The following is a 26,922-nucleotide window of genomic DNA, read 5'->3' as shown; positions in this document are numbered from 1 at the left end:
GTGTTGTCCAAATACAGGCAATTTGATTTGGATATCCAGGCCCAGGTAGCCTTGGGGGGGAAGCTTTTCCCTCTGGGACGTGTCCCCTGTTAAACCAGAGCCTGGCTGGGCTGTTGGCACTGTTGGTATTTTTAACTGAAGTGGAAGAGAGTCGCTTGTCTAACAGCAAGGGTCGGGTGAGACCGCTGGAGGGGGTCGGCCTTGCTCGAGTATTACACTGCTTAGTGCAAATCCTAATTTGACAGTGGCTGTGCTAACAGCGGGAGCTGAAGCAGGCCCCGATGCACACAGAGCTAGGCCTACCGCATACAGCTTGCGCAGATGTGCTGGGAAAGTCGCTCGTTTGTTGTAGAAGAGCCTCCGAGGCCGACGGCAAGCGCGTGAGCCGATGAGACCGGCAGAGAGCGTCGAGACAAGGATCAGAGCGGCCTTCCCATCGGTCAACCCACATCCTACTTCTCAGTCCTTTTTGCAACCTGCCTACTAGATGTCATGTCACCTAAATGTGTTTTAGTGACTGGTCAAAGTAGGATGTGTCTGCTGTACAGACAAGATAAGCATGGTGCATTAAAAGGGGCCTGGGATCCCCAAATACTTTGGGTTCAGGGGTTATACCATGCTTGCAAAAGACCGGGTGGGGGGCATCACTCCCTCTTACGGAGAAGGACGTTGAAGCATAAGCTTTAAGTGACTTGCCCAGGGCCACAGGAGGAGTCTGTGGCAGAGCAGGAACTGAACCAAGATCTCCCGAGTCCCAACCCAGTGCATGCAGTATACAAGTGACTGAGATAAGGATGGGGGTAGGGTTACTCCGGGTTAGTTGTCTGTGTGCACACTCCTACCCCGAGGGAAATGGGAAGTAACCTCTGCAACAGAGGTCCAAGCTGCCCCATATTGGCTTTCTCCACGCTGGGGAAAGAGCAAGCACGTGGGCAGCCACCCCAGGAGAGCCCTGCCCGCCGTTGCCCCACGGCAATTTGTCTGCATGGAGCTCTCCTGCAGACGCCGATGCGGTGCAACAGCTTTGCCTGTTGTTGGGAGCGCAGGGCAGGAGGCCGCTCGGGTAGAAAGTCGGTGGGTTTTGCCCTGCCTGCGCGCCCTGCTTGACAAGGGTGCCGTCCCCTTGAAAGCCTGTCGCAGGCGGGTGCCTCGGACGTGCACGGCTGCATGGAAAGACCTGACGGAAAGAGATCAGAGCTCGCAGTTTGGCGCTTGGCAGCTCCCCGGTCCAGGCATGGGGGGACGAGAGAGGCAAGCGGGGGCAGAGCACTGTAACACACGCCCGCTCGCATGTTTCTTGTCCCAGGGCTTTGTCCCGTCGCCCATCACTTAGTCTTCGCCCGACTCGCTCCAGAGGTGCTGCAGCTTCCCAGCTGGGGAGAGCGGCCCAGGAGCTAACCAAAGACACCGGCGACGTTTCCCTTGCGCTGCAGCGGTATCTCCAGGCCCCCGCGTGGGATCAGGCCCCGCGGAGCCGAGTGCCGGGTGGACGTAAAGTAAAAGTTGATCCTTGCAGAAAGGTTGCCTAAAGCTTAACGGCTTTTCGTTGTTTGTTTTTGGCTGGTACCAGCGAACTATTCTCCTTTCTGGCCTCGCAGGGATGAACCTCTCCTCTGTCCTGGGCACCGAAGTGCAGCCTGAGCACGGCCTCCTCCTTGCAGCCGCTCTCTTGGGCGGCGTTTCCCGAGGAGAAGCGCAGGCCTGCCCCGACGCATACGTTATTAATACCTGATGTCACGCACGAGTCCAATGATCAATCGCTGGCTATTTACTCAGTGCTAGACGGTGCCACGGTCCGCCCACAGAGCCGGGAGCTTTGCTCCGGGGCTGGCGTGTCTTTCTCCCTCGCAGCTCCCGCGGAGCAGGGCGCCGTGCTGCCGCTTCGGCCCGAGCTCCGGTCCCGGCAGCCGAGCGGGCCGTGGGCCCGCTGCAAGCATCGAGGCCCTTTGGAAGGAGCCCGTTTCCATGCGGTGCCCGCGACGAGCCGCGTAGCGCTTCCCTGGGCAGGGCAGGAGGCGCCGGGAGCAGCCAGGTGGGTCGAGTCGACCACACGGTCCGGGGGAGAAATGCAAAGGGCTTGGCTCTAACTCCCCTGCAGGTAATTCAAGGCCGGCCGTTTCAGGGGCTCGCGCAGGCTCCGCTCCGGGGCCCGACGCCGAGGGAAGGGCCGGCGCCGACCTCGCGGGGCTTCGGGCCCCGGTTCTCTCCCCGCGTGGCGTCCTCCGTGCCGCGAGCGCGCGTGGGAGCCCCCCTTTCGCATCCTGGCGGGGACGGGCCGCCCCCGTGAAACGGAGCCCCGGGGCAGGTTTTGGGGGGCGAGGTGCTGTTGCCTGGTTGCGCTGCGGGTGCGGGGCGGGCTGCGGTCTCTGGCCCGGGTCCGGCTCCCCGGGCCCAATCCTCGCGGGGGCGCGGGCGTGAGGCCCCGGCCTCCGCCGAGGATACGCTGAGCGCAGGTGCTGGCGAAGCAGGGGAGCCCCCCGACGGGGCGGCGAGGGCGCGGCCTGCAGCAAAGCGGGCGGCGATCGCGTCCTCTAACCGAGCGGCTCGCCTCTCTTCCCCGTCGACGCTCCCGGGTTTCTCGACGTGCTTCTTGGCTTCGGGTCCGGCCCGCGTGTCACCTCGCGTCGCCTCTTCCGAGTGAGCCCCTTCCCTCTGCTTTGGCCGAGGGAAGGCGGAGCGGGGGCGAGCCGATGCGACGTGGCGCCAGGCGCCCCGGGGCTGCCTCTGCCCCTCGCGCGGGAAGCGGCCTGCTCTCGCCGGAGGCAGTCATGCAGCCTCGGGCAGAAGTAACTCTGCGGTGCCCTGGTGCCGGCCTCAGGCCCGCCGAGACATCAGCCTGGCCGCCTTTCCTCTGCCCTCTGCGTAGGCCTGGGGTCCCCTCGCCTTGCTGGGACGTGCACGGCCGCGGCGGGGGGGGCCGCCAGGAGACCCCAGAAGCCCCTGGGGACCCGATGCCCGCCTGGTGTGGGGAAGTGAGGAGTAAAGCCCCGTGCTTGGGTGCAGAGCTGGCGGCCCCGGGCACGAAGCCACCTGCGCTGCGGAGGGCGGTTCCCTCCTCCTCCGTGTGCTGGGGAGAGGAGGACGCGGGCCGATGGTTTGAAGCTGCGGCAAAGTCGATTTGAGTTTGGAGATCAGGGAAAACTTCGCTGTCGGAGCAGGGAGGCAGCGGGAGAGATGCTGGCAGTCTTCAAGGAGAGGCTGGGCAGCCACAGGGCAGGGCGGTGCAGGTGCAGCGATGCCCGTGCCCGCTACGGGGTCCTGGGCTTTGCTGGGTGCCCCCCACTTTTTTGCTCCGTGCGTCAGAGGGGTTTCAACCTTCCCCAGAGGTGCTGCTGGAGCCCGGGATGGGGATGGGGATGGGGACGTGTCAGTGCTCCTGCTGGCACCGACCTCGCCGGGTTTCTTCTACCTTGTACTGGAGGCATCGGACATCAGGATGTTACCCGGCTGCAAGCTTCTGCCCTGGCCCGGGATCTTGCAGCACGCAGGTGTGCAAGAGCAGCTCACACCTGCCTCCACAGAGGTCCCAGCTCCAGCTGGCAAGGCCTGGGGGGATGCGGGAGAAGCTGCTCTTTCTCCAAATCCCCGTGAGAATCGCGTCTTTGCAAACGCCCTCCGCGAGAGCCTTGCGCGGCCGTGTCGGGCAGCAGAGTGCTTTCCCCGCTGCCGCAATGAACCGGGCTCTTTCCTTGCCCTCCTCTGCTGGGTGTCTCCTCGTGCAAAACTCAGCTCCCCCCGTGCAAGACCGCCCGCAGAGCGTCCCGCCTGGGCAGCGCGTGCTGGAGGCTGCCGGGGCTGGGTGACCCCTTTGAGCCCCAGGACGGCGCGTGTCCAGTAGCTGGGAGCAGGGTAAAACTGGCCGCCGCTTGTCGGAGGTAACTGGGCTGCCGGTAGCCAGGCCCAGCCGGGGACGAAGGAGCCTGCCTGCAGGCCTGACCCCTCGCCTGCCATACCCCGGGTATGGGGCGCAGCCACCGGGCTGTCGTGCGTGGGCATGGAGTCCCTGGCACGTCCCTCTGCCCCCACACGGCCCCCGGCCCGGGGTCAGCGCCCGCGGGACGGCCGAGCAGGGCTGGGTCGGGCCGGGGCTCGTCTGTGAACCGTGCAGCTTGCGTGGGACCTGGGCTGGCGGCTGCAGGGCCAGGGGCCTCTCCGGTCCTGCAGCCCCCGGAAGCTCGACCCGGCGGCAGCTCCGTCCGAGGCCGCGTCTTGCCTTCGAAGCAGATGAGAGCGCGGAGGGAGGGAGGAAGGGGACAGGACTCCTGGCCTGGCTGCCGCGGCTGGGGCCATGGCTCGAGACTCGGGCTCTTCGTTCGCCGCAAGACCCGTGGATGAGCGGCCAGGAGTGATGCCGGCGGCATGTGCCAGCCGTGGGGCTGCTCCCGGGGGTGGGTGATTCGGCTGCTGGTCCAGGGCGGAAGGGGCCCAGCCCTGCCGCACCTGCCCCCACCCAGACCACCAGGTGCAAGATAAAGACCATTGTGCAATAGCAAACGAGGGCAATAAAGCCTGGTGGCCCGGTGCTGGGGAGAGACGGAGACACCCAGAGCAAACAAGGAGCATTCAAGCGCCTTCGAATGGTGCAGAGGCCGTGCGGAGGGCTGGCCGTGGGGCTGCCAAGCCTCGGACCGGGTGGAAATACCCCTGGGGTGACGGTCTGCAGGGCCGAGAGGAAAACTGATGTTTGGGATGGGATTTATAAGCAGGAGGAAAAGATCCCAAGGGGATGAGGTGGCTATGGAGCAAGGGGGCAGGTTAGAGACGGCGCCCGCTGCTTCCCGGGAGCCGATTAGAGCTGTCCCTTCCTCTCCTTTGCAGAGATTTCCCCTTCTAGAGCAGCCCGCCTGGCTCTGGGCGTCCCTAGGGTAGAGACCAGTGGTCTCGGGGAAATCCCGACCGTGCCCTTGATAACACGGCATTGCTGTCGATGCTCCAGACACACGCGCTCAACCGGGCCAGGGCAGGCGCGCTCTCGACGCCCGTGGGGAAAGCGCGCTGGAGGCAACCGAGGTGCAAGCGCAGCCCTCGCCCTGTGCCGAGGAAAAGCAGCGGGAGGAAACCAACCCGTGCCTGCTGCACCGGTCAGGGCCGTTTGGGTTTGAGGTCGGTTAAAAGGAGAAGGACCCCGAGCAAGGAAGGAAATAACAAGGCTGACGGCAGATGAAATAGGAAGAGGGTATAAAATAGCAACCGAGCGACGAGGAGGCCCTCGTCCGAAGCGGGGGGCGCGATGGAGACGAGAGAGAGAAACGACCCCCCGACGACCGCTGGCAGGGCCCCGGCTATGGAGAAGGAGCGGGGCCCGCTGGCGCGGCCGCGGGGCGTGTGACACGCCAGGCGTGCGGGGCTGTCGCGGGGGCCGTCGGGGCCGTCCTGGCACCGTGCGTCGCTCCGTGAGAGCGCCCCGACGGCCTGGGCCGTCCTGCCCGTCCTGGGCACAGAGGCGCACCCGGCAAGGACGGCTCGGGCCAAGTGTGTGGTTGGAAAGGCCTTGCCGGCCCCCCGTCGCCAGGCTCCCTTTGGGGGTCTCCTTTGACTGAAAGCATTGGGGGCTACTGATGTTTCACCACTGGCCCCATGCAGGAGATTGCAGCCTGGCAAAGCCCTGGGCACCTGGCCCCCGAGCCCCTTGGCTTTCAGTGCATCACTGCTCATCAAACGCAGTCGCTTGGGGCGTGCAAAACCAGACCCCTGCGGCGTATCGGGTCCCGTGCACATGCAGCAGGGAGATGGCAGGTCTGGAGGGGGGAATCCTTGGCCCGATGGCGGTGGGGGGTGAAGCGATGGGGGGCTGATGAGGCCGAGACGGGCAGGGAAGGGCTGGCGTAAGGGTTTTCATGGGGATGCAAACCCCTCGTGTTTCATGGCTGGAGGACCCCGTAACTGCCCCTGCAGGGTGGGGTCTGCGGTCCCCTGGGCCGCAGGGGGTCTGAACTGCGGCGCCGGACCCTGAGGACGACTCGAGCTCCCCTGCCAGTTCCTCCTTTCTCTTCCCCTTTCTCCGAGCGGCGCCTTTCCTCCTCCCATGTCATTTTATAGCCCTCCGGAGCGACAGCTGCCCTGGGCATCCCGGCGGGCTGGGTGCTTTGCTTTCCTGGCCCCCGGCACTTCACAGCTGGCGTTGCGGTGGGTGTTTGGAAAGGAGCACTTTCCCTATCGACAGGAAACAGAAAAAAAAAATAATGCCAGAAGAATTTGGCCGGCGGCCAGGGCCGGAGAGGGAAGAAAGAAGTCTGGAGTAAAAGTAGCTGCTCGGCTTTCCCGGAGCAGCCGCGGCAGCCGCATGTTTTGGGGGCTCTGGCTGGGTGCTGCCGTCCTTGCACCCCGGGGTGACGCGGCCTGGCTCGCCTGCATCCCGCCTGCCCTCCGCGGTCCCGAGAGGAGCGTGAGCAGCCCTGGAGAGGAGTGTGCCGGCGTGCTATGGAGGAGGGCAGGGGCTGGGCGGCTGGGACGTCGACGGGCCCCCCCCGGGTAAGATTTAGCGCCCGCCTGTTTCCCTGCCAGCTGCGGCGGCAGCAAGTGGGCGCTTTCAGGCCCGCGGGTCCTATCCGAGCCCGTTGCTGTCCGGGGGAGGACTGGGGGCGCAGCACTGACGGGTGGAGGGAGCTGAGCCCTGCGCGATATTTTTAAAGCCAGGCCGCTCGGGGTGGCGGCTTCGGAGGAGATGGACGGATGGTGCCGGCTTGTGACGGGGAAACGCAGCAAATAACGGGCTCGGCTAGTTTCCTGGCAGTCCTGGTGGGTTTCTCCTGCGGGACAGTTTCTTCCCCGGCTGCCCTACCCAGGGCAGGGCCCCTCTCTGCTCGCGCTGCTGATGCCCAAGGAAGCTCTCTGGGTGTGTAGGGGCTGCTTCCGCCTGCCCGCTGGGGGCTGGGTTGCAAAATTTCTCACGAAATCCAGGCTGACATCAGCTAAACCCAACCCCGCCCAAGGCAGGGAGGATGAGCTGTTGCGTCTGAGAGTCAAGGAGCAAAGACTCCCTCCTTGGCTCTGCCACAGGCTTCCTGTATGACCTTGGGCAAGTCACTTTGCTGCCCCATGGCTTAGTTCTCCACCTCCGAAATAGGGGTCATTTGGGCTCCGAGAGTGTGGGAGGAGAACGAGCGTGAGCGCTGGCTCTGGCTGGCTGAGGCCCTTTATCGGTGAACTGTGGCTTGTATTTTTTTCCAAAAGGCCCGGCATTTGCAAACTGGCATTCCTGTGGAGAGAGAAGCGAACCTCCCCTGACACCTGGTTTGCACGGCGGAGCTGCCCATCTTAGCACTTGCATGAGCATTAGCTGGCACCATTACTAGGTGGCAACGGGTCTGCTATTGCACGGGGGTGTCTGAGATCCATCCCCTGGTGCCACTGGGTGTGATACCAGACAGCCATCATTGACTGGGCAGTATCTGGCGAGAGCCACTGGTGGCAGGGATTGATGTGCCCATTTGCCAAGCCTCAGTTGACCTCAGCTGGAGCTGGTAGGGAACTGGCCTATCCTATCTAAGCCCCCAGATTTTATTTTGGCTGCGCTCCCCACAATGCCAGCCGCCAGCAGTGAAGGCTTCCAGGCCATGGCTTCAGGCTCTTGTTCCTCTTGTGATGGTCTGTAGCCTGGATCAGGGGCTGCCAGTCCATGGGCTGCTTTAAACCCCTCGCAGCTCTGTGCCCGTGCCCTGTGCCCTCTTAGGCAGGCAAGGTTTTTGGAGTAGAGGTGATCTCTTTTATTAGACCAACTGAATTGTTGGGGGAAAAAAGTTCTTAGCAAGCTTCATACCTGAAAGCTTGCAATTAATGATTTTTTAAAATTTATTTTATTTTATTTTATTTTTGCAAAAATCTTGTTGGTTTAATAAAAGATATCATCTCTACCAGGAGTCCCGATAGCAAGCTTTCTGGCACAATCTCCCTTCCTCAGGCATAGGGAGTCTCTGCTGGTCTAAGACTGAATGAGAGAAACTAAAAGTGTAGCAGGATGTCATTGAAAATATAAATAGGTGGAAATTAGAAAAACCAAAGGTGAAGCAGGGAAGGAGGAGGAAGAAAACAGGTGGAAAAAAGCCAAAGGGAAACATAACAGATGCAGTATTACAAGGTAAAAAAAGAGGCATCAATGAGAAAGGAAATGTATGGAAATCATGAAGACGAAGGATAGAAAAGGAGGGGAGGGGAGAAAGTTGGGGGAAAACAAGAACGGAAGAGGTCAGGTCAGGCAGGTACCCGGTGAATCCGATGGCCGGCAGGTTGTAATGTGTCATAAATCCAATGTCGATGCTGAGTCCGTGGTTTCTAGTATCCAGTAAATTTATGGCGTGAAGTTCATGGGCTTGTCTGCGAAAGGTGTTTTGTAAGGTCCCTGTGAGGATGAGGACTGTGAGATCGGAAAGGGAGTGGTTGTCCCGTGAGGAGTGTGCATGCACAGGTAGTTGGGTATTCTTGTCTTCGGTGGGTTGCCGGTGGGCGTTCGTTCTGGGGTGCAGTTGTTGCTTGGTCTCTCCTACACGTTTTCCATCGAGGCATTTTGTGCACTGGATGAGAGAGAGAACATTTCTGGAGATGCAGGTGTAAAATCCAGGGATGGTGATGGTGATGGTGATGGCTCTGTGGGGTGTAGGTATTGTGGGGTGGTGAAGATGTGTTGGCAGGTTTTGCATTTCTTGTCCTGGCCTGGTCTGGATCCACTGGGCGTAGTTGGGGTCGTAGGGAGTTTGTTTCTGGTGATGAGGTTAGCAAGGTTTGGTGCTACGTTTGGAGGCTAGGATGGGTGGTTCTGGGAAGATCTCTTTAAGACGGGGGTCATCTTCTAGCATGGGTTGCAATTGTTTGAGGATTGTCCGTATGGGTTCTAGGGAAGGGGGATATGCCATAACTTACGGTGTGCGATTTGTGGGGATTTCCTTTTTGTACTGCAGCAAATCTTCCCGTGGTGCCCAGGTGGCTCTTTCAGAAGTGCAAGCCGTCCTCTGGAGGAGCGTCCTTGTTGGCTGAAGGCCCTTTTCAGATTTGTGAGGTGGCAATCACGGGTATTCACCTCGCTGCAAATTCGGTGGTATCGGGGGGCTTGGCTGTAAATTGCAGCTTTCTTGGTGTGTTTGGGGTGATTGCTGGTTCTGCGTAGATGGGTATGTTGGTCCGTGGGTTTCTTGTATACGGTGGTTTGCATTTTACTATCTTGGATATTGATCATGGTGGCCAAAAAGGAAATGCTGGTGTTAGAGTATTCAAGTAATAGTCTGATGGAGTGGTGACGATTGTCGAATTCTTGGTGGAAATCAATCAGTGACTGCAGAGTTTTCATCCAAATGATGAAGACGTCATCTATGTATCTCGGGTATAGTAAGGGTTTGATGGTGCAGCTCTTGAGGAAGTCTTCTAGGTGGGATATAAAAATGTTGGCATATTGTGGGGCCATTTTGGTGCCCGTAGCTGTACCCATGGTCTGGCAGAAGTGTTGGTTCTTGAACCTGAAGTTGTTGTGTGTAGGGATGTATATGAAGTGTATAGTATAGTATAGTATAGTATAGTATAGTATAGTATACGAGTTCAGTGGTATCCTGAGGTCTGTACTCAGAGTTGTAATCTCATCCTTGTAGATACGTGAGGCAGGCTTGGCTGCCGTCCTGGTGTGGGATGGATAAAGCTAGTGACGTCCATGGTGACTATTGCTGGGAGGATGGTCTATGTTTCTGAGTTTTTGCAGGCAATCAGTTGCGTCTTGGATGAAACTCGGTTTTTGGTGACGGGCGGTTTTAAGATGGGTTCGATGGAAGCTGATATTTCTTCGGTTGGGGTCCCATGGTTTGAAATGATAGGTTTCCTTGTTTGTGGATTTTAGGGAGCAGGTAAAAAGTCCCTGGGTTGGGTAGTGGAGGGATCAAGGTCTGTAGTTTTTCTTGTAGTTCTGATGGATATGATGTGATGGTGGTTTTGAGGAGAAAAGGGGAGTAGGGTCTTCCTCTAGTTTTGTTATAGTTGGTAATGTCAGAGAGTTGTCTGTTGGCTTCTTTTACGTAGCCTGTTTCCCCGAGTACGATGTCGGAGCGTTGTACGGTATTGCCCTCTTACACGTGTCGCGGTCGGTCAGCCGTCGGGTAGGTCTTGTATTTGCTTGGAGGGTCTGTCTGTGAAGACTGCGTGCTGTCTCGTAGCTGGAAGCAAGTGCAGCCCTTCCCCAGCAGCGTGGCCTGTGCTCTGCTATGGCAATGCAAGGAGCTGGCTCAGGCAGCTGACCCGCTTCCCATGCAGGGTGTCTGCTCTCTGCTCCCCAGAGCTGCCTGGCCTTCGCGCTGCTGCTTGCTGGGACGAAAAGCGCCCCTGCCTCCTCCAGTCTGCACCAGCCTCCGTCACCTCGAGGGCAGGCGGCTACTTCTGGCTGAGCTCGGGGCCGAAAGGAAAGCGCGTCGGGCCGTTTCCGTGGGTGCACCACGGCAGGGGAGACCACCGAGCCCTTTCCTTTGTGACCCTGGATCTCAGCTGGCTCTTGCCCAGCGTGGACCTGGAAGCTGTCCGTGCCCAGGGGGAGGCTGTCATGGTCCTCAGCTGTGGAAGCCCTTTTTGGGGAGAAGCCGGCTGGCCCTCGCCAGGCTGTATTCGCACGGTGCCCGAGCTCTGTACAGCAACGGGGGAGCGCTGGTCTCCGATAGATAGTAGGCAAACAGCACTGCAAAAACCCAGTGCTCTGCATCCCCAGGGGTTGGGAACTGTACCTTTAAGTGACTCCGTGCTCCAGACATGAGCGGTTTTGGGGGAGGTTGTCGCAGAGGCTCATGTCAAGTGGAGTGTCCCAGGGTCGGTCCTGGGGCTGGTTTTGTTCAACATCTTCATCAGTGACCTGGAAGATGGGATGGATGCACCCTCGGCAAGTCTGCAGATGACACCAAGCTAGAGGAGTAACAGATGCACTGGAGGTCGGGTTAGGATTCAGAGAGATCTCAACATGTTGGAGGACTGGGCCAAAAGAAATCTCAGAGGTTCAACAAGGATGAGTGCAAAATCCTGCACTTAGGATGGGACAATCCCCGCACCGGGGCAGGTGGGGGTGATGGGCTGGGCGGCAGCTCTGCAGAAAAGGACCAGGGGGGACAGGGGACAAGAAGATGGACAGGAGCTGGCAGTGTGTCCTCATGCCAAGAAGGCAACCGGCATCCTGGGTGCATGGGTAGGAGCGTCGCCAGCAGATCGAGGGCAGTGATTCCTCACTCTGTTCAGCACTGGGGAGGCCACATCTGGAGTCCTGTGCCCAGCTGTGGGCCCCCACGACAGAAAGGACGTGGACACATTGGAGAGAGTCCAGCAAAGGGCAATGAAAATGGTTGTGGAGCTGGGGGACAGGACTGGTGAGGAGAGGCTGAGGGAAATGGGCTGATTGAGTCTGCAGAAGAGAAGACTGAGGGGGATTGAACAGCAGCCTTCACCTCCCTGCCGGGGGGCTGCAAAGAGGACGGAGCTGGGCTGGTCTCAATGGGGCGGTCGACAGGACAAGGAGCAATGGGCTCCAGCTGCAGCAAGGGAAGTTGAGGTTGGATATTAGGAGAAACTTTCTTATGAGGAAGGTGGTGAAGCACTGGTGCAGGCTCCCCAGAGCGGCGGTGCAGTTTCCATCTTCGGAGGTTTTGAAGACCTGGGTAGACAGCCTTGTCTGGGATGATGGAGTCAGGGCTGGTCCTGCTTGGGGCAGGGGGCTGTACTGGATGTGACCTCCCGAGCTCCCTTCCGCCCTTGGTGCCTGTTTCGATGTCCCATTAAGTCACGGCTGAGTCACGAGGATCCCGCCCAGCACCACAAGCGCAGGAAGAGCCCTGACCATCACACGGTGCCACGAGTGAACAGACCACGTGAGCAGAACCACGGAGCAGCTAGAAGCTGCACTAGACCCGATGCATGGGAGGCAGGAACAGGAGCATCGCTGGAGAAAGCAGTTAGGAAGCAGGCGTCTTTCTGACCGGGGCAGGGGCCCAGGCAGGTGGTTTTCAGTTAGTTGAGCCAGAGACAACTACGAAATCATGTGTCAAAAATGCTGAAGTGTGTGTAAATATGAGACCCGAGGCAGACGTTTCATTTTTATTCAGGAACGGAAAACCGCAGCAGCACCCGTGGGGCCCTGAGTTGTGGAGGGCTGCCGGGAGCCTTGATAAGAACCCGGACCATTATTAGAAACCGGAAGAAAACCTGTAGTCTGAGGTTTAATGCCTGCTGAGGCTGTGGAAACTTGCCAAGAGATGGAAGTTGCCTCATCTGCAATGCAACTCATGGAGGGTGGGTGCTGTCCTGGCCCTGCCGACGTGGTTCTCAATCACGACACCAGAAGAAAAGGGACCCGGGGGATAAAGGCAAGCCCCGGCTGCAAAGGCGGCTGCCAATGCAGCGCTGACTAAAAGAAATTGCGACGCCGCTCAGCCTGTGGGAAAGGAGGGCAGAAATGCAGCAGATTTGCTTCCCTCTGCAAGTCTGCCGGCGCCAACAGCACGTGCTCGGTGCGGACAAAATAACGGCGACAGCGATGCCGCGGTCCCGCTGCTTGGCCCGAGGCAGGTCCGGGTGCGACGTCTGGGGCTGGCTGTAGTTTGGTCAGTGGATGGACAATGGCTGAGTCCGGGCTGGTTCGGACAGGGCTGATCCTACCTCAGATGGGCCGGACCAGATGCCACCTTTCCAGCCCCATTTCTCTACGATTCGATGACAGCGCCGTTATCCGGGAGGAAGCGTTTTTGCAGGAGCAATGGACGCCGATGCAGATCTGTTTTATAGTAGAAGGTGATCGGACTTTCGACCTGAAATAAGACAGGTTGCTTATTCTTGTTGATGGAGGTGGGCAGCCATGTGTGCGCACGCGCGCACACACATACGCACACGCACACACACACACACGCACACAGAGTCAGGCACAATATGTATGTGTGTGTGTGTATATATGTGTGTATAATGCGTGTGCACACACATGCACACTATGTTCTTGTTCTATAACATTTCTCTCACTTCCCTGAGAAAGCTTTACTAGAAGACACTTGTGCTATATCGGTGGTTGTACCTATTCGATTGCCTTTTGCTCGACTTAGTACACGTGACACAGTCGTGTCTGACAGTTGGCCACAGTTGAGCGGACATGGATTTAAGGGGTTTTCAGCGCAGCCTGGGTTTAGACACGTCACCATGGGCCCCCGGCGTCCTCAGTCGGATGGGTTGGTGGAAGATGATGTTCAAACAGCTACAGGAAAGGCTGATATTTATCAGCGTGTGATAGATGCTGTGCCGAGTTAAATGCCCGGCTCGCACCAATGAAACATTGCTTATCACCACCATGCAATTCCTGCCCAGACCAAGGTCCCTTTCAGGCCTAAACTTCTGTGAATCGGTGAGTAAGATTATAAGCAGAAGAGAGAGCTGACACATCTGTGATGCTGGAGGAAATGGGAACGTGTGCAAGTACAGGGACGTGGTGAGAGTTGATGGCTGCCAGCAGAAACGGGGTCCCATGAAGTTGTTGTGTGATTTTACAAGGCTATTTCCTCAAATGGGCCCCAGCTTGCAAAAAGCACTTCTCCAGAAGGGAAGGACATCAAGGTCATAATCTCTCTGGTTTTGCTTCAGGAGGTTGGTTTAACAACAGCTGCAACCAGTTAATACAGTGGCGGTAACAAGCCAGAACTGGCGTGCGGGCTCCGTCGTGACAGTACTGGTATTTCAAGTGCAGCCAGCAAACCCAAGCAGTGGTGCAAGGCACCTCAGAGACTAACCAAGCCCTGTTAATCTGCCTAATTAACAGGCCAGTTATAATAAGGGTTCACAGTTGTACCCAAAAATGAATGGTGTTGAAATGCTGCCAAGTTTGTCTGGGAAAGGCAGAAGCATTGTGGGGACTTGTACCTTTCGGTGGTTTAGCTCCCCAGAAGCCTGCGCTGCTGGAGAGTTTCTTCTCTTGGGCAGAGGTAGCTGGCACTGTGCGGTGGAGCAAATTGCTCTTCCAGGCACCCGAGACCCCGAGTGGTTCCTGGATACATGCAGAAAGCAAGTAGCTAGAGGAAGCTGGATCAGGACTGGCCAAGCCCTTGCCCTGTGGTAGGGCCTGCACTCGCTGGCAGTTGGTTGGAGGCTGCTTTTTGTGATATCCCAGGCTCAGCTGCGCTAGAGAAACTTTGATTTAGCTTTTTGGGGCACTGAAGATCTTTCTAGAAAGGTCCGGTCCACCTGAGAGCATCCCTGGGGCTCTGGGGTTTAGCGCATGTGTGGCAGGAGGGTCATTGTTGGCCTCGCAGCAATGATGCGACACCAGGCTGCACTTAGTCTAGCGTGGAGGCTTCATGCACGTGTGGTTAACTCCTATGCGCATGTATAGGATGCTCTGGGCAGGGCTGATCCTGCCTCAGGCAGGATTGGGCCTGATGTGACCCCTGGAGCTCCTTCCAGCCCCACCGCTCTGTGGTTCTCTAATTCCCTGGGTGCATCTACACATGCACTTAAGCACGACTAAATTTAATGTGCATTAAGCAATTTTTGGCAGATGTTGGCACTAAAGTCAGTGCCAAGTCCTGCAGCCCTGCCATGTGCCCCTAGTGGCTGGGAAGACCCAGCACTAAAGTTAGTGCCAGGTTGTGTCTGCACGTGCATTAATGCGCTTTAACTAATTGCACCTAAATTTGCCATTTTTAATGCACATTAAGGGCGTGCACATGTAGATGTGTGCCCTTAATGTGCCTTAAATTAGGCTAAAGCGCATTAATGTGTCTCGTGTAGATGCGCCCCCTGTCCCATCAGATCTCTTTGCTGTGGTGTAGAAAGGTTTGAGGGGTGGCGTTTGAGGTAAAGCTGCCGGGTTGGCTGCACGGCGGAGACCTTTGAGCCTTGCAGCTGGCTCACGTCCCCTTACATAGACAACCCCCCCAGGGGCAATAACCTTGTCTGTTTGCCTGCAGGAATTTCATGGGCTTGTGCTGAAGCCAACTCTGGGGATGCCGCTCTTTGGATGGAAATTTGGGAAGAAGAAATTGAAAGGTGAGTGAGCTCCAGCAGCGCCGCCCAGGTCCTGGGTGGGGGGCCGGGTGCCATCTGCAGCACTTTGCCTCCCCGGGCAGCTCTGGCTGCTTGTGTGCTGGTCTCACCCCCACGGAGCAGTGCTTTGTTTCCGTTCCCAGGGTGCGGTCCTCCGGAGCAGGGGCAAGCTGTGCATGGAGCCCCAGGGCACCGGAGAAGGCTTGGACAAAACGGACGCACTGGGAGATCCTTGGCTTTGCATCGCTTTGCATGGCACTGCCCCTTGGGTTGGTCCTGTGGCTTTGGCCCTCTAGCAACCAGCCCCAAGAGTCTGGATAGCGCTGATCCTGCCCCAGGGAACCTGGCACCAAACTGTCTCCGCTGGTGTGCTGCCTTCCTGTTTCGCCTCAGAGTCAAAGGCAGCTTTTAGACCCAAAGCACCTCGCACACCATGCCAGCTCTTTGTTTTCACTTGGTTTTTGAGTGCGGAAAAAATAACAGAGGCGTTTTTCAATTGCAAAGAACTCAGGAAGACCACAGTAGGTCCGAACATTTTAGACCTGCTGGATTCCTGTCTGAAATCTCAGGGTTTATCTTGGGAATTGCATTTGCACGGCTAATGCTGCACGCCATCCCTGCAGCGCCTTGAGGCACCTTGGCACTTCCAAGGGTTTCTGTTTGAGTCGGTGCGGCTGTTTCCCTACCCCGGAGGGGCAGAACGGGGGTACCCGTGTTTCACCCCAAAAGCCAGATGAAGCGGGTATGTCTATGGCCATCCCCCTCCCGAGCCCAGGGCTCAGCAAACTCGCAGGCTTTCCTAGGAGAAAAGCAGCACCCTGGTTTGGGCCTGCAGGGACCCTGGCACCAGATACTCTGCCTGATTGCTGGGCTTAGGGGCACATGCAGCAGAAATGCTTGGGCAGGGCTGGATTCTCTGGGATAGCCCCTGTTTTGACAGGGAGGCAGCACAGACATGCCCGGAGAGGCTCTAATATCCCGACGGGAAGGATTGCACCCAGTTCGGGGCCTTTCCAACTCCTGCACCATGGCATCTAGGCTAGGCACCAGTATCTGTGTGCTTGGATAAGAGCGTTGTTCTTAGTCCTGACCAAGCAGAAGTCTGCTTTTTCCGTGAGCATCGCATGCGTTGTGTTTTCTGATCCAGAAAGAGGATTTTTCTGCTCGGAGCAGCCCCGGTATCTGCTCCTCAGAGGGGCAATGCTGCAACCGCATGCATCAGCTTGTGCGCTGCACGATACCAGAGCAGCAATTGGAGCTCGCGAGAGAGCAAGGAGCAAAATTCACAGGGAGAGAATTGAAGTGGGTCTGAAAACAATGGACATCGAGAGAGCCAAGGATTAAGAGCTGAGTCAACAGCTTGATCTTCTTTTAGCTATAGATGTTTATTCCCAGATTTAGTCCTTGCACTTCGGAAGAAGTTTAAGAGCTTCCTGATGACGAACACAGGGCATTTTCGAGTAAGCCTTCGCCTTTTCTCTTTACAACTTCCTGTTTTTTTATTCCTCCTAGGTTCCGCTCAGTGATTCTCATTGAATTATGGGAAATTAGGAGTGGAAACTAAGTCTTGAAAGAAAAGGAACAGTGTTTACTTTTACCAGGGGAAAAAACCAAGAAGTGTTTGAAGGTTATTGTCGGAGCCAGCGCAAAGCTCCGGCTCCAGTCGCCGCACCCAGCACGCATGGCGGTGGCTTGGCCCTGGGGTTGCGTGGTGAGACGGTGCAAGCCCCTGTTAGGTAGAAGTCTTGCGAGGGAGGATTTCACCGCTCCGACAGTAAAACCGCTGCAGGTTACAGACGGGGAGGTTAAGTCATTGTTTGACCAGCGGTCTGCAGAAAAACTAATATTTAAAGGAAGTGTTTACTTTTTAAACTCTTGGGTAGAGTTCCCCGTTTCACTGTCACTGATGCGACTCCAACCAAGCCAATAGATAGAGGTCGGATGTGCTGCAAAGTCCAGGTCGTGCATTTGGGCAACAGCGTGATTTCTGCTATCTGATGAAAACGGCCGAGGAGCAGGAGGGCCTGGTTCTTTAGTCATGGGCTGACGATGTGGTCACGATTGGGAAAGCTGCGCCGGGTGAGGGTTTTCCAGGAGGGCCGGGCCGGTTCTGCTTAGGGGAAGTGGGTGACTTCTCGTGCAAATAGAGATGGACGGCGTTGACACGGCTCGATGACGGCACCCGTCAGCTCAGTGCAGAGGCAAGCTCCACCCGCTGCCTCCTCAGCTGGGAGCTACGACGGATAACACGTGTGTCTCGGTGCGGCATTGCCGTGGAGCAGTGTAGACAGCCCCCCGCGACGGGGCTGAGAACAGAATCTAGGCTCCGGAGCCAAACAGGCGAGGAGGGCAGGCATTAATTAATATCTGTGACGCTGGCCTGCATCCGATGGGAGCTGCTAGTGGATGCTGATGGAAGGAAGGAGCCCAGGTTGAACACGGGTGAGTTCCCGCCGGCTCCGAGCGGGTCCGTGTGGATTTTGAGACAGGAAAGTGCTTGGCCCAATGTCCAGAGCCAGCTCCGTGCTGATGTACAGCGCAGGCACCAGGACGGGTGCTGGAAACGAGTGACGTTTCTCCTCGGAGCAGGTGGGAGACTGGTTTTCATCACACAAACATCATTTCAATAGGTTGGAAATATTGGAAGAATCACTTTGACCCCAGGAACAAAATGTTAGTTTCATCCTTTTCAAACGTTGCTTTGACTGTTATTTTGACCGGGTTTGCTGACGTGCTAGCTGTCGAAGCTGTGCGCAGCGTGGCGCGGTGTCAAACCATTTCATTGCAATACACATGGGAGGTGCGTGCTTTCTAGCAAAGACGATGCGCTGCTGCGGTTCATATGAGGTAGCAGCTGCCTTCCTGAATTTTAAAATAAATATAATAGAATATTTCAACCCCTCCTTCTGAAATGCCAGCGTTTAATAATGCATGACGTACACTCGGTGTACGCTCAGCTCCATGCTCCGAGTCGGCCGTGAAGAGGTTGAATAGTACCGGGACCAGGCGGGCTCCTGGGGAATCCCGCGCGATACCGCCTGCCACGTGGACACTGAGCTCTTGCTGTTTGCACAGTGACCCATGGCAGGTTTGGGAGTTATACTGTGCATCATGTCAACGTTGACGGGAGTTTAACTAGATGATGGATTTGTCTGGGGTGGTTTGGACAGGGCTGATCCTGCCTCGCAGGGGTTGGACTAGGCCTCCAGCCCCACTTCTCTACGAGTCTATGACTATCCAAGCGGCTGTGCACCCACCTTCCAGTGGTGTCATCTGGGTTGGCTTTCCTTAGCTTGCTTATGAGACTGATTCAAAGATGCTCGGGCTGAAAGGGACCTTAGCCCGACCCCCTGCGCTGGGCAGGAAAGAGGGCTGGGGTCAGACGACCCCAGCCAGGTGCTTGTCCGGTCTCCTCTTGGAGACATCCAGGGTAGGGGAGAGCATCACCTTCCTTGGAGCCCGTTCCAGATTTTGGCAACCCTCACCGTGAAGTTCTTCCCGACGTCCAACCTAAATCTGCTCTCCGCCCTGGCAAACTAAGCATCTCCTATTCTTTGCTGCCCCCCGCTCGATGACTTTGTAGGCAGCTACAAGATCCCCTCTCAGCCTTCCCGTGCGAAGGCTGAAGAGGTCCAGGTGCCCTGGTCTCTCCGCAAAGGGCTTGGCCTGCAAACCCCGAACCCCACGGGACCCTCTCCATGCTGTCCACCTCCCTCCTGAAGTGCGGTGCCCAGAACTGGACGCAGGACTCCAGCCGCGGCCTGACCAGTGCCGCATAGAGGGGGAGGATCCCCTCCCTGGACCTGCTGGAGATGCATCTGTGGATGCAGGACAAGGTGCGGTCGGCCTTCCTCACCGCATCCCCACACTACCGGCCCATGTTCATCTTGGAGGCAACAGTGACTTTGAGACCCCTTTCCACCGCTGAGGAGGTCATCCCCCGGCCTGGAAGTGTGCTGCTGATTCCTTCTCTCCGTGTGCAGCACCTTGCATTTCTCCTTATTAAACTGCATCCTATTCTGTTCTGCCCATCTTTCCAACCTGTCCAGATCCACCTGGATTCATTCCCTACTCTCTGGTGTGTTAACTTTACCCCATAATTTCATGTAATCTTCAAATTTGGACACAGTGCTTTCCATGCCCTCATCCAAGTCACCGATGGAGACATTGAACAGCACCGGTCCAAGGCCCGAGCCTTGTGGGACTCCACTGCCCGCATCTTTCCAGGCCAATGCTGACCCATCCACCACCACCACACCCAAGCCCACTTCTCACCCGCCTGACCACGTAATCATCCCCGTCACCGCCTGTCAGTCTGTTTATGGGGATACCGTATCGAAGGCCTCCTTTAAGTCTAGGTAGTTGACATCCACCTCGACTCCTGCATCTACGCGTTTTGTGACCCGGTTGCCAAAAAAACCCAGATTTATCAGGCAGGATCTGCCTGCTATGAGCCCTTGCTGATTGCTTGTTAGCATTGCTTTCCCCAGTGGACCCCACAAATGTGATCCTTAATAATTTTTTCAAAGGTTTTCCCAAAGAGAGGCGAGGCTAACCGGTCTGTAGTTACCCGGATCCTCCTTCCTCCCCATCTTGAAAACGGGGACCACATTGCCCCTTTCCCAGTCCTCTGGGACCTGGCCGGAGCACCACGAGCCTGCGTTGGCCTTCCTGACTGATTCCCTGCACGTGCGAGCCAGGCAGGTATACTCCTCCTTGGTAGCTACCTCCTGTTTCCACAGCCTGCGTGGCTCTTTTTTTGCCCCAAGGCTTTTCTGGATTTCCCAGTTCAGCCAAGGGGGTTTCTTGGCCTCTTTTTCCCCTTTGGGAGACACTGTCAAAAGCCTTAGTGAGTGGAAGTATATCCCATTCATCGGTCCCCCATCACCTAGTCATTGAAGGAAAACAGGCTGGCTAGGCATGATTTGCTCTTGATAGGTGCTTGATCAGGTCCTTATAAATTAATCAACAGATTCATCATTTGCCGCAATACCTTTCCAGTTATTGAAGCTGGGCTGGTCTGTAATTGTCTGGATCCATCTTGTTGTATATTTACTCCTTTCCAGTCTCCTGGGACCTCGCTTGGCCTCTGAGCGCCCAAAGACAGCGACTGCTTGAAAAGCAATTTTTTCTAAAGAACTCAGGAATGTTTGGTGACACATTGCTGCATCTTGCGCCAAATTATAGCGAAGCACGAGGTCCTGGTGTGGTGCTAGGGATGCAGGGTCGGGATGCCGTCATCTGTGCTTTCGCTGCACTCTCATTGTTAGATGAAATGTATTTCACTAGTGAGCCCACGTAGATTTGAAGCGCAAGTGCAGGAGAGAGGCAGATATGGTCTTTCAGAGTCATCTTTCCTCCATGTGATCCTGGAAAGCTTAGCAGGGCAGGGACTAGCATTGCATTTTGTATTCAAGTTAAACATAGACTGTTGGCAAGCAGGAAATTTTTCCCATTTGCATGCAGTTTGTTGTAGGGAAACCAATGTCATTGTGTATCTTGTATGCAGATACCACTGATATACAAGGAGAATTTCCTGGTGCATTCAATGCCCTGCCCAGAAATGTATTAAAATATTGTCTCTGTGTTTGCAAATTCCAGTGATGAAGTCTGGGCTCAGCTCGGTACCAGGCATGTAGATAGACACCCCCTGACCCAAGCAACTCGCATCTTACAACCATCTCCCTCTCTTACTACTCGCTTCCCAGAGGAGAGATGGAAAAGCAGCACTCCTGGAGGCTTTGTCCTTGATTTTTGTTAATTAAGGGAGGTGCTTGGATATTGCAGGAAGGTCTCCAGGTAGGAACCGAGGGGCCAGCAGGTAGGAGTCATAGAAAAGTGGGGCTGGCAGGGACCTGCAGCGTCGGACCTAGTCCAAGCCCTGCCTGAGGCAGGATCGGCCCTGTGCAAACCAGCCCAGATGAACCCATTGTCCAACCTCTGAGCAGAACTACAGAGTCAGTCCTGACACGGTCCTGGGCATCACACTTGTCCCTGCTGCAGGGAAATCAGGGGGCCGCCAACATCGTGCTGCTGCAAAGGGGGTTCATAGATGCTCCAGAGACCCCGGGCAGGGCCGTGTCCCCGCTGCAGAGGAAGGCAAACCCCCCGGCGTGCACCAGTCTGAGCAGGGGGAAATCCCTTCCTGACCCCAGTGCCATATCGGGCTGAGCCTGAGCAGAGGGGCAAGACCCTCCAACCAGGCCCCTGCGGGGTTGGTGCCAGCGGGACCATGGCCCAGCCCAGCCCCATCCCCAGCCTGGGCTGCAGCACCCAGCGCCCCTGGGGGAGGTGAGCCCCTTCCCCCACTTGCACTTGTTGCAATAGGAGTGGGGGAAAAATTGCTCCCTAGCTTCACGGGGCATCCAGCAAAGCCCAGACGCCTGGGAAAGCCATCCACAATCGCAGCTTGAGGCTTGTGACTTCCCCAGGAGAGGCTGAATGAAAGCCTCTTCCACCCTCCCCAGCGCTATTTGTGGGGCTTCAGGCTACCCCGGCTTAGGGGGCAAGGATTGTCCCTTGGAGAGAGCCGAAGAGCACATAAAATCAAAGCCCCCTCAGTGCCCGAGGCGGCAACGGGCCCTTCCCAGACTGCCCCAGCCGGCGCTGTGGGGCAGGAGCCCAGTGCCACAGCTGTTTGCAAAGGCAGCCGGCCTCTGCTGCCCCAGCACCACGGCTCATGCCTGGGCTGGGGCTGGGCTGGCTCTCCCAGAAGCAGATCAAGCACGGGGATGGGTCCCCGCAGGGGCTTGGTGTTGCTGGAAGGATGCTGCTCAGAGAGCCCAGTCCCTCGTTTGGTCCCCACCTCTGTTTCAGGGACAGGGAGGTCGCTTCGTGCAAGTGTGCATTACCCAGGCAGAGCCCCCCAAGCGGAGCCGGGGCCTCGGTCAGACCCGCAGCGTCCGGCTCGAGCTGTGGAAAGTCGTTTCTCTGCGGCCCCACCCTTTGCAGCCGCAGAAACTACCCCCGGCCCGTCTGGAGGCCGCGCTCTTGGCTCTGCTGCTTCAGCATCCGTCAGAAGCGAGTTTCCAGGCTCCGCGGCCAGGACGTGGAGCTTGCCTTTCACGAGCGATTGCCATGCAACAGCCCTAAATGCAAAGGGGGCCGGCTGGCCAGGCAATTACATTTATAGCTGTGTCTTGGATGGTATGTCATCCAGATGTTGTTTTGTGGCTTTGCTCCTAAATCCGTCTGCCTGGGAAAGCAACCGCTTTCCCAGTGACTCCTTGCTGTGGCTGGCACGCGATCCCGGTGACGTGCGTTAAGTGTTTCCACGGGGTGCTGGTCTTTGCCAGCTATGAAGCGGTCACTGGAGGCGCACAGCCCGGTGTGGGGCCTCAGTGCTTCTTTCCAGGGACTCGCGCCTGCAGTTTGCCGAAGGGAAGAAAGTTTGCTCGGAGCTGATGGGGCTCCCAGGAGTGGAAATCCTCGTGCTGGAGCCGCGCTTCGTGTTCTCCGCGTCCGACCGTGGTGCTCGCAGATGCAGCCATGCATGGTAGAGGCTGGCAGCTGCAGTCAAATCGTTTTGAGCCGTGGTTTCCATTTGTGGGGTGGAGGGACAGCAAGAAGTTTCGGTAGCTGCGGTTAGATGTTGATCCCGCGTTGCCTTGACTCTCGTTGCTGCTTCAGGAGGTGCTGGAGGGCGCGGCTGGAGTTGGCCACGTGGAGCAGGTCCCAGTGCCAGGACATGGGCAGCGGCGAGTCTTGCAGCTCCCGAGAGCTGAGCTGGACGCCCCAGGGGAAGCCTCTGTGCATCCTTCAGAGGTTGCGCCTGGGCCTGCTTCCTTTGCAGCTATCTGCAAGTGGCTGCAGGGACCCTGCCTTCTGGGCACACTTGCGTGCCACGCCCGGTCGTCCCCTTCTAAAGTCACCTGCAGCACGGTGTCTAAGCGTGTGTCTGCACCGCGGCAGGGAAAGACGGTGAGGGGAATAGCCGGCGGGGATTGCAGGGGTCCCTGCTCTGGGAAGAGCCAGGCACAGCCAGCCCTTCAGGGTTATTTGGGCTAAGCCCGCTGGGATGCTTCACCTGGCGCCGAGCTCCTTGCCCAGCACCCCGCTGGACAGACCCTGCCTTTTGCCGATGGCCGGCGCTGCTGGGGTGTCGCATCTCTGACCAGCTCCCGCGCGTACGGTGATGGTGCCGCCGAGCTGAGCGGCTTGTGCTCAGGCTTGGGGGGGTCGGGACCCCGGGTTTCCCTCCTGTCGTGCCTCTGACATGCAGGTGTGTGGCTGGGCTGAGCCGCGGGGTGCTCTTGTATTCCCGGGCTCAGCAAGTGCACGTCCATGGGCTTGTGGCATCTGGTCTGGTTTGCCATTGGAAGTGGGAGCTGGACACCGGGACCCTCCTGCGGTCTGTCTCCAGCTCGGCTTGTGTTTTAGGCAAGTCTGGCTAGCCCCACGGTGCCTCAGTTTCCCAAGTGCTGAACAGAGGCCAAGGCAGAATATTTGCTCAGTGAAATGAGCACAAAATTTAACGAATGCATATTGGAAGTGGTCTGAGGTCCTTGCATCGAGCCTCTGGGCTAGCCAAGTCATTGCTGCCTTGGGGAGGTGATGCCCTCCGCTGCCCAGGGGGACGGGATTGCAAGGAGCTCATGGCATCACTGCAGAGATTTTATGGAGTGAGAGGCAGTTCAAGGCCCGTTTGTCTAGTGTTAACCCTGACTCTCCGAGGGAGATGGGATAAGCAGGCAGGAGGATTCACCTGCTGCACTCATGTTAATATTTGCACCACCATGCAGGAGCGTGTTGGCTTACGAACTCCTGAATGCTACGATCCCAGCGCTCGGGTGGGGATCTGCCCCACGCCCCCAAGCCCGGGCATCGTCTCCAGGTTTGGGGACGTGCGCCAGTTCTGGCTGCTGCTTTGCTTGTGCATGTATTCATCGTTATCCAGTGCATCCTAATTTCCCTGCTGCAATCTAATGTGTTTCCTCTTCCCTGCAGAGGAAGAGAGGCAGCTTCAGGCAAACAACCGGGACTACAACCTGCAGTTCCAGTATGCTGTAAGTAACAGTGACCGGGCCCGCTCCTCCCTTGCAAGTGTCCCTCTGGTCCTGTTTACGGTGCACGTGAGGTTGGTTATGGTCGGGGTGCTTTTGGGAGGAAGGGGGTTTGGAAATGACTGTTGTAGAAGATGCTTCTGCTGGGACCGGAGCAGAGGGTCCTGGTTAGAGGGCCTTCCTCTCCGCCCTGGGTCAGACCGATCACTATCTTTAGGGTCAGGAAGGAATTTTCCCTCCTGGTCAGACTGGTCCGTACTGGGGGAGTTGCAGGTCTCTCAAGTGTCTATTAACACCCTTTTACAGCAGCAGGACGTTGCCCGCCGCGGTCCCCCTGCTTCACCCGGGGCAGGGTTGGGTGTGATGTCTCGGTGTCAGGGTTGATGGCAGTCTTCTGTAGGGTTTAGATGATGGGCTTGTCTGGTACGGTTTGCACAGGGCTGATCCTGCCTCAGGCAGGGGTTGGACTGGATGTGATCCCCGCAGCTCCCTGCCAGCCCCGCTGCTCCAAAGTGATGTGCAGGGGGCTGCAAAGAGGATGGAGCTGGGCTGTCCTCAGTGGGGGCAGATGGGACAAGGAGCAATGGCCATTAGGAAACACTTTTTGTGGCTTTTAGTCTGTTTTGGTGATACCAGCCACCGAACAGCATCAGTGAAACGTACTGGGCAGTCAGGCAGCAGCGGCCGGGGTCCTGCGGGGAAACATGGTGCGTTAGTGGCTCTCTTTTAACGAAACTTCACAGCAGTTGTTTAGTGGCAGATTTCTGAACTGGACTGAACGCCAATATCAAAACACTGGGGTTTCCCGTGAAACAGATGTTCAGAGTTTCAGCTGGCTGCTCCAGCGAGCCCTGTCCCGGCAAAGGAACCGGATGCTCTGCGCTGGTTCGGCTTTGCGCGCGGAGCGATGCCGAGGACAGGGGGGCTTCGGCACACGGGTTGCGCGCGTAGGCGACGCGTGCGGAGCGGGATGCAGACGATGCTCCACGTAAGCCACAGGAAGCCGGGGGCGGTCGTGTGCGCCGGGGTGAGCGGGGAGGATGGGATGGGGAGGCTGTTTCAGGAGGCCCCTTATACACGGGCGTGGGAAGAGGCATCTTCCTCCAGCCAGCTGGCTGCTCCCATGTGTTGTGAAGTGGGAGGATTGATCCTTGTCCACCCCATCCTCCTACCTCCCCACCTGCTCCCCCAGCTTGGAAGGAAGCTAATGGGCGTGCGTGTGATGGATTAACTCCTACTCCTTCCTGGTTCCCAGCAGATGCGCGGCACATCTGTAGATCGGGGGTCATGACGTCCTAGAAGTCAGCCAGGCCGGGACCGTGTAGCCTGTCACCTGAAAGAGGCGGCCTGCCGTGGCCTTCTGTTGAGGTTCGTGGGTGCAGCAGCTCAGTCTTGCTGTCGTCCCCCTGCCCTCCACACGCCAGGCACCGGCTGAGGTCCCAATTCTGCGGGGGCCTGCAGCTGGATTTCGCCTGGGGCCTGCCGGGCGGCCGCCCTGCCAGGTCTGCGTGTGTTTGCAAGAGCTCGTTCTTTTCCCAGCCCAGCAGCTTTGCTCTGCGATTCAGCACGGCTTCAGGGCCACGTCATTTGTGCAAACAGCTCTGGAGTTGGCTGCTGGACAACAGGAAAGGCAAGGCCAGGGCTGAGAAGCACGCCACAGCTCCATCACGGGGGTGGAGGCCCTTCCCTGCCCACACAGCGTCCGTCCCCCCCACGTCATCTTTCTGTCTGTCTTTGTGCCGCCCTGGCCAATGCCTCTCTCGAAGGCATCGCCTCCCGCAATGCAAACGGACCCTGCCAGGGTCCGAGCCGCAGATGGGAGGCCTTGTCTCTTGCAGCTGGACGCTGCTGTTCCAGGGGGGTGCCTGGAGGGTCTGCCCCGAGGACCCCTGTCAGCTTGCCCATGCTGTCCCTAAGCAATGCTCCTGAGTGTGTACGTGGCTTGTGCCATCCTCCGCCCTGTGCCAAGCCGGGGAGCCAGGTCCGGGTGCACCCTGCTCGGCACGGCGCAGGCAGGACTCCTGCCGCCCTGGCAGGAGCACGCTGGGGGCATGCACGCTCCGCAGCACCCAGGGTGGGTGGGTCGGGGAGAGGCCGAGCTGCCCTTGACATGCGTCTGCATCGAGTCTTGTGACTTGACCCTGGCGCCACTCTTCTTGCAGCCGCTGTGTGCCTGAGGGAAGGCAGGATCAGGACCTGGCCCTTTTCTTTCTGCAGAAAGCAAGTGCCTGCTGTGCTCTGGGTGCAGCGTCAAGGTCCCCTGCACCCTGGATCCTCCAGGCTGTTTTCAGTCTCATGCTGTTGATTTTTAACTTGGTTCCTGGTGCTTATTCTGTGTACTGGGATAGGTGTGTGACCTAGTCACTAAAGCAAGCTGAACTGCAGGGTCCGTGGGTTCGGTTTGTGGGAGGACGCTGACAGTGTGGCCGAGGGCTCCCCGCATCCCTTGGCCTCCATGCCCCTCGCTCTGTGTCGTTACGGGGATGATATTTGCCTGGGAGGGCGGTTTTGCACGTCAGGCTGTGTTTGCAACCTGCCCAGAGAGTTGCAGGTGGAAGGCACCCTCACCTGTGTACACAGATGCAAATGCACTTTTCTAGAGACTCTCGTGGCCCGCGACTGGGTGCAGCTCGGTGCCGTTGGGTATTAATGGGGTCAAGGATCAGTGCCGGGCGGGCGGGCGTGTGCATCGCGGCCCTAGGAAGTGAGTTTGAACGACAGATGAAACCTGCTTCCGGGATGAGGCCGGTCTGAGTTGCCGGCCGTTCAGACGAGGCTTTGCTGGGGACCTTGAGTCTCCCTCTGCGGGTTTCTTGGGCACAGGGCTGGTCCGGTCCCCGATTCCCGTCCTCCTTGCAGGATCGAATCCGAGGTTGCGCGTGCGGGGTGCTATGGGCACCTCCCTTCCAACCCTCATTTTCTGCGAGTCCGCGTGTCGCCAAGGCGTCTAGGC

The 26,922-nt window shown here is 57.7% G+C and overlaps 1 protein-coding gene across 2 annotated transcripts in view; it reads left to right on the top strand.

Annotated features, from left to right (window-relative positions):
* Nucleotides 1–6,033: 6,033 nt before the first annotated feature.
* Nucleotides 6,034–26,922, top strand: part of LOC149867893 (phospholipid-transporting ATPase ID-like) — a 68,477-nt gene continuing 47,588 nt past the window's right edge. The window contains exons 1-3 of one of the 2 annotated variants that reach the window (XM_090037503.1): nt 6,034–6,471; nt 14,892–14,970; nt 23,914–23,972. In XM_090037503.1, the coding sequence (XP_089893629.1) occupies nt 6,421–6,471; nt 14,892–14,970; nt 23,914–23,972 (189 nt within the window). In that variant the 5' untranslated portion in view covers nt 6,034–6,420. Of the gene's footprint in view, nt 6,472–14,891; nt 14,971–22,337; nt 22,463–23,913; nt 23,973–26,922 lie in introns of those variants that run through there. The other variant, XM_090037504.1, reaches the window with a different exon arrangement.

Source organism: Crocodylus siamensis, chromosome 3 (assembly GCF_052110815.1).
Source record: "Crocodylus siamensis isolate JL-2025a chromosome 3, ASM5211081v1, whole genome shotgun sequence".
NCBI lineage: Eukaryota > Metazoa > Chordata > Crocodylia > Crocodylidae > Crocodylus > Crocodylus siamensis.
The sequence above is the reverse complement of the archived record's forward strand: the minus strand, read 5'-3'. Positions and strand labels throughout refer to the sequence as shown.